Raw genomic sequence first — 7,005 nt, forward strand, 5'->3', positions numbered from 1 at the left:
CACACATGGGTGTATGTCCTTTGTTGCTGACATTTATTGATGAAAACAGTACAAAAAACCAACCATTTGTACACATATTTACAAATAATGATAAAAAGTGAGTGAGTACATTTCAACATTTTCAGCAATCACTCACAATCCTGGCACTGCCACGGTATCTGTCGTCTGCATTTACCACATGTGTACCTGTAGCAGTGAACACATCGCACAGTGGCCTGATTTTTTTTGCATCTGTGTACTTGGATTTTAGGTCGCAAGCCACCCAAAACTTGCTCCATGCACCACTCAGCAGGCCATTTGTAAATATGTGTACAAATGGTTGGTTTTTTGTACTGTTTTTATCAATAAATGTCAGCAACAAAGGACATACAAAGGACATGTGTTGATTTCTCCCTAAGATGGCAAACTGAAACACTGAAACACTCCACTCCCCCACCCCCTCAATCACTCACTGAGTGATTGAGGGGGTGGGGGAGCTGCTAAAAGCGGTGAGCTTCCTTTTGTGTTTCATCTTGATGCATTCTCAATCATCCAGGGAAACAAATCTCCAAAAGTCACCAACTTGGAGTGTTTCAGTTTGCCATCTTAGGGAGAAATCAACACATGTCCTTTGTATGTCCTTTGTTGCTGACATTTATTGATAAAAACAGTACAAAAAACCAACCATTTGTACACATATTTACAAATGGCCTGCTGAGTGGTGCATGGAGCAAGTTTTGGGTGGCTTGCGACCTAAAATCCAAGTACACAGATGCAAAAAAAATCAGGCCACTGTGCGATGTGTTCACTGCTACAGGTACACATGTGGTAAATGCAGACGACAGATACCGTGGCAGTGCCAGGATTGTGAGTGATTGCTGAAAATGTTGAAATGTACTCACTCACTTTTTATCATTATTTGTAAATATGTGTACAAATGGTTGGTTTTTTGTACTGTTTTCATCAATAAATGTCAGCAACAAAGGACATACAAAGGACATGTGTTGATTTCTCCCTAAGATGGCAAACTGAAACACTCCACTCCCAAACCCCCTCAATCACTCACCCCCACTCCCCTCCCTCCAGAATTCCTAGGTAACGACCTAATATACATATGGACGACTCCAGCATTTGACTGACTGCTCTCCGGCTTTTAAAGGTAGAAACGCAAAATGATGACTCCGCAGGGGTCTAAGGTAGAAAACCAAAATGACTGCTCTCCGGGGGTCTATTAATTAGAAGAAAATTACACCAAAACTGAATAGAAATACATTTTAATTTATGATTACTATATCACGAGCAACAGTATTGATGCAGATTCTGTCATTTATCAAAACCAACATCCTTTTATAAAAAATGAAATGAAAATTTAAATACACGTCTAGACTGAAGTAAAACAAAGAACCAATCATTTTTAGTAAAATTACTTTAGCATCTGTTTTATATCTAACATTTAACCAATTATAAAAGTTGATACCGATGACTGAACAGCAACTGGAATTGATTTTGATGATGATCATTGCAGTCAGATGGAAGTAGCAGAGTCTCCAATATTTTCAGACTTTATTGTAACATGATCTTCTTTGTTATCAAAATGTACCTGTAGAAAAAAAACCCCCAAACAAACCAAAACCAAAATAAGATGCATCAGATCATAAATTATGTAATAATGATAAATACATTGTTGTAATTATCTTTAGTTTCCATTATAAATCTTTTCTCTTCTTTTGTGTTTTTGAATATTTGGTACTTTTCTCAGTGTTTTCCGCCAATCTGTGCTTTACTGTTTGTTTGGTATCTATTGTTTCTTCAGTTAGTCAGTTACTTCCTGTTTTATTTTGAAGGCTAATTTATCACGTGCCTTTTTGTGCCTTTTTCTACCTTTCTTTATTCCTCTTCCTATCATGTGGACGTTGTAAGTTTCCTTTGTCCTTTTCTCCTGTTGAATACCATTTTCACTCAATTTTGTTCTCCTTATGTTGTGTCTAGCTTTTTACTTTTCCGCTACCACTGAGCAGCCTTTTTTTGTTAACTTGTAATTTCTAGTTCAAGTTGTTGAGTTTAGTTGTACTTACTGTGGTTTTATCCATCAGTGTTTTGTTCCCTAAAATGAGAGAAGGAAGTCAATTCCAGTTTAAAATAAAAATGAAAATTTATTCAAACTTATCATTTTTAAATTTACCTTTAACTTCTATCCATATTTTGACTGTTACAGCAGTTATTAAAAGTGTTGCTAAACCCACAGAGACAACAATGGGCCTCAAAGAAACAGAAAAATCTGTAAAAAGGATTAAAAAAAAGATTTTGGTTGCAGTTTCCTGTTTAGTGCAAATGTCTTAAAATATGTCTTAAAATAATCCATCCATCCATTCGCTTCTGCTTATCCTTTTCAGGGTCGCGGGGGGTGCTGGAGCCTATCCCAGCTGTCATAGGGCGAGAGGCAGGGTACACCCTGGACAGGTCGCCAGTCTGTCGCAGGGCCAACACACAGGGACAGACAACCATTCGCACTCACTTTCATTCACACATTCACACCTAGTGGCAATTTGGATTATCCAATTAACCTATCCCCACAAGCTGCATGTCTTTGGACTTCAAAAACTTGAAATCCATCCAGTAAATGATTATGAGCTCACCTGTGTCTTGGCCAGAGCGCTGATTGCTGATGAAGGTAAACTGCTGCACTTCTCCTGTGCCAGTATCAGTCACTTGACATTTCACTGAGTTATATTTTAATGAGTATAATTCATGGGATTTTGGAAAAGACACAGTGGTGGAGCAGTCAGTCTGCATGGTCAATACTTCTTTGTTATCTTTGTCCACATCTTGACCGTCAATCAGCCACTTCACTGTGTGATGACACTCTTCATATGGCAGCACAGAGCAGTTTAAAATTGCCTTACTATTGTCTTTATGTTCATTCACTGGTGAAGATGGAGATAATGTGAGAGAAAGAAATTAAACAACCACATTGCTGGAATCTTTATGCCTGAAGTTTCAGTTTGAGCAGACAATATTTTTTTTAAGTGTAAATACTCACAAGTAATAAGAGAGAGATCAACCACCAACTGATGAAGTAGAGAGTGTTGCGCTTGTTTTTTCCCCAACTTGTATTGCTGACAAAAATAAAGACCAACATCCTCAGCTGTGAGCTTCTTTATAACCAGAGAACAGTTTACAGCAACAGTCAGTCTGTCTGATTTAGATTTGGCATATTCACCAATTTCCCCAAACCTGAACAGCTCTGCTGTTGGTTTGTTTCTTGAAGCAAAGGCCCACATTGTATTGTTACAGGTATTCTGGTTATCCATCGCATTCAGACAAAGCAGAGTGACGTCATCTCCGAGTTTCATAACAATGGATGTTACATTTGCAGTTCTTGCTGACAGGATTGGAGAGAAATAAGAAAGTAAGTTAAATACAAAAGTTGGTTTTTTTTTAAAGAAAAAGAATTAAGATAGTTTAGACACAATATTATGCACGTGTCCAACACTCTTTTTTGTAGAACAATGCTTTTTTATGCCACACATATTTCCTTTTCCAAAAGCAGCACTGTAGACCCTGTGTAGGCGCCTAGTGTTATTTTTTCCTTTATTTCTTTTACTTTCTTATATTATTCATATAATTATCCTTGTGGGTATTATGCTAAAGTGGACAGGGAGTGAAGACCAGGTTGGCAAAAGATGGGAAAAGAAAATGAAGGAATAGAAAAAATAAGGGACAGAAGGGTTAGGGGGAAACCCTGAAGGGAAACAAAAGGGGGATAGTTAGATAGGGAAACGTCGATGATGAAGCAAACATCAGCACTTGCTGTGTCTCCAAGTGCTGCATCTGTAACAAAATACAAAATATCAAACCTGAAAGACAAAACAGAGAAAGGTACACAAGCAAACATGTCATTTTGCTGTGTGTTTAGGTGGGTGGGAAACTGCAACAATGCTCGCCTATAAGAGCCCCAGGTGGGCAGAGAATGACTGAGGAAACCCCAGACCTGAGGCCACACATCAGGATGATGTGCGTCCACCCCAGAAGGAGGAGGCCATGGTGGAGTTTGCATAGCCAAGAGCAGCAGTGTCAGGGAACCGGAAGCAGCAGGCAAACCTCCCACCACAGAAGCCTTAAAGAGGGATAAGTATGGGTTTGCCTGACTCACACAGCCCAAGAGTACAGGCATACCATGGTATTGTTTGCTGTGCACTATTTATAATAATGAAGTGGATTACTGTGCAGTAGATGAAAACATAGCACAAATTTGATTACAAATATGAGTCTGAGAGAAGGCGACTGATTCAGAACCTTAGTAAAATGGAAGTTAAAGAGGAACGCATTTGGCTTCCATGCAAAAAGAATTGAAAAAGTGAAAAATATTCTGACAATTGCGAAAATGGAAAACATTTTCATATTTGGCTGGGCTGGTTGTCTTTGAGGATAAGTGACAAAAGATCTCGTGAAGAGCCATAAAGACACCTGGTATAAAACAGTATAAAAATCTGCCAGAAAATCTGAATAAGCAAGTAATTTAAAGTAGCAGTTTTTTTGGGGTTTTTTGAGAAACACTCTACACATATCTTATTTACCTTAAGACACATATGAAACCCACACTGTGGGCTTGGGTGGGGTTAGGTCTGGGCACACCTGAGGCTAGCACCATGGAAAATGTATACAGTTATGTATCTGACAATGACCAAAACACTTCTCCAAGGCAACAAAAGAGTTTGCTGAACTTCAGTCCTACTGACAGGGACGTGCAGAGGGGGGGGGGCTAGAAGGGCTTGAGCACCCGCCCCTTTCCTGATGAGTGCCCAAAGTGCCCTTTTGTTGAGGCAACTTTTAAATTTTTTTTATTTATTTATTTATTTATTTTTATGTGTGTGTGCGTGCGGAGTCCTGTCTGTGCCCCTCAACAATAATATTTAACTATTAATCACAGTTTTGCTAAATAAAAGGATCTGGCTTGCATCAGTCACATGATCACATTTAACCAATGATCGCCCTCGACGGCAGAACGCGCTGGTTACGACCCGGGAACGAGCTCACAAAGAGCACGCGCATTTTTTGCGGTCCGGAGCTGTAGGAGAAACACAAGTTAACTCAGAGACACAGACTGATGCGACAAAACCAGTAAGTAGGTGTACAGCGTACACTGTAGTGTGTAGCACCCAGGAGTATTAGCTTATTACGTACACGTTGGTAAGCTGTCTTGTTGCAACTGACGAACTGAAACAAACGAGCGTGCTGTGTGTGCAACAGCGCGACAAACATTACCTGTCCTTTTATTAACTGCACAAGTAGTGCTGGTCATAGCTGCTGGCTACCTGTGTAAGGCTGTCATGGGTCTGTAGCTCTGTCACCGTTTTAGGGAACATATTTAGTTTTAAAGTAAGTTTCTGGGCATTTCCTGCCTTTCTGGAGGGATTATATTTCACTAAAAAACGATCTAATATGCATGTCCACATAATAATTATTATAATTAGAATATATTAAAAAACACACGCTGTATTTTAAAGAACATACATTAAGAAGCAGATTATATTAGATTTATATTTTAAATAAGACAAAAGTTGGATTTTACAGCAGTAAAATGATTGTATCTCTACAGTTTAAAAATGTAATAAGCTTTGCCCTGCACAGAGTGGATAGTGAAACAAATGGAATCATCATAAATACATTATTTCATATTTATTACTTCCCCCTCCTCATTGCTTTATTATTGTAGCTCTAGTAATAAATAATAATGTAAGGATGCCCATAGTATATACAGTATTCTGAAGAAGGTCTAAAATGTCACTGTGTGTGCATGTGTGTGTTTTATTTAGCTGGATTTAAAAAAATATTACTCATGATATAACATTGTGCAGACATGGCTGGTAAGGACATGAGGAGGAAACAGTAGGAGCTGTGTGAGGCTACTAAAGGCAGTGCTATAACATTTTTCTGTCATCATTTTATTATAGATTAAGTGCAAGAGTTGTTAGGTGTGGATAATTAGATTATAGTTTATTGCAATAGCAAGTTGTGCCTTGTTCTCAGGTAGACAGCAAGTGGAGAGTGATATATGAAATGATGGGAAGGAAGGAAGAAGAGAAGCAAAGAGTGATTCACAGGCAGAGCCGAGTTTATGTCACAGTTTTTCGTTGCCTTATGGTTCCAAGCGCTGTCACCAATCTTTGCATTTTGTTATTATCTCATGACACTTGTTTAATCAGCTACCATCTCTCCTGTGGACTTTTTACTGTCTACAGTCTCAGATCAACACAGCCCTGCCCTTCCCATATTAGATTCTTGATGAATGTGTGTTGTTGTTATTCAGCATGGTTCAATGTGCCCCTTTTTAACTTTGAGCACTCGCCCCTTTAAACCTCTCTGCACGTCCCTGCCTACTGACAATCTGTAGAGAGAGCTGGAGCTTTGAGTTGCCCAGCAGCAGCCAAGAAACAAAGGATTTAGAGAGTGTGTATAAAGAGAAGTGGGCCAAAATCCCTCCTGATAAATTTAGATTTATGTGTATTTACATGTTTGAGGCTCTATGTAAAAAAGAAAAATATAAAAATAGTTAAAAGAAATAATTAAATCACGACTGGCCTCCCCAGACTTTGGACAAGCAGTGTGGGATCATTTTGACAGAAAACAGAGCAAAAGGCAGCCACCATCCAAAGAAGAGTTTTGAATGTCTTTCAAGAAGCCTGGAGAAATATTTCAAAAATTTGCAAGAAAGCTTGTCTAAGAGAGTTTAGGCTGTGTTGTAGAATAAAGGTCGTCATATAAAATTGTGTTTTGCTGCACATATTTCCCATGGAAAGTGACTAAACAAACAAGTACCTAGAAAATGATGAAACAAAGAGGCACACGAAAACTAAACTATTACATACCAAGACTAAGAAAAAGATCACCACAACAATAAACACGGTCCAAAATTCCATAAACCAAAACAGCGCCCAACAACCTTACCTGTAATCTGAATCAGCAGCAATGCAAACATTTGAATCCATATGAATTCATCCATTGTGGTTCTCTGTCTCACTTCTT

The 7,005-nt window shown here is 38.6% G+C and overlaps 1 protein-coding gene across 1 annotated transcript; it reads right to left on the minus strand.

Annotated features, from left to right (window-relative positions):
• Nucleotides 1-2,021: 2,021 nt before the first annotated feature.
• Nucleotides 2,022-7,005, minus strand: LOC146558291 (uncharacterized). The gene is made up of 4 exons (XM_085247768.1): nt 6,928-7,005; nt 3,020-3,361; nt 2,616-2,903; nt 2,022-2,083 (listed from the first exon to the last, which is right to left on the minus strand). Exons 1-4 carry the CDS (start codon nt 6,980-6,982, stop codon nt 2,022-2,024), a joined length of 747 nt encoding a protein of 248 aa, XP_085103894.1. The 5' UTR covers nt 6,983-7,005.

This window comes from Mchenga conophoros, linkage group LG15 (assembly GCF_057382185.1).
Source record: "Mchenga conophoros isolate Kocher_MC1m ecotype Shallow Benthic linkage group LG15, M_conophoros_male_GT1.1, whole genome shotgun sequence".
Classification (NCBI taxonomy): domain Eukaryota; kingdom Metazoa; phylum Chordata; class Actinopteri; order Cichliformes; family Cichlidae; genus Mchenga; species Mchenga conophoros.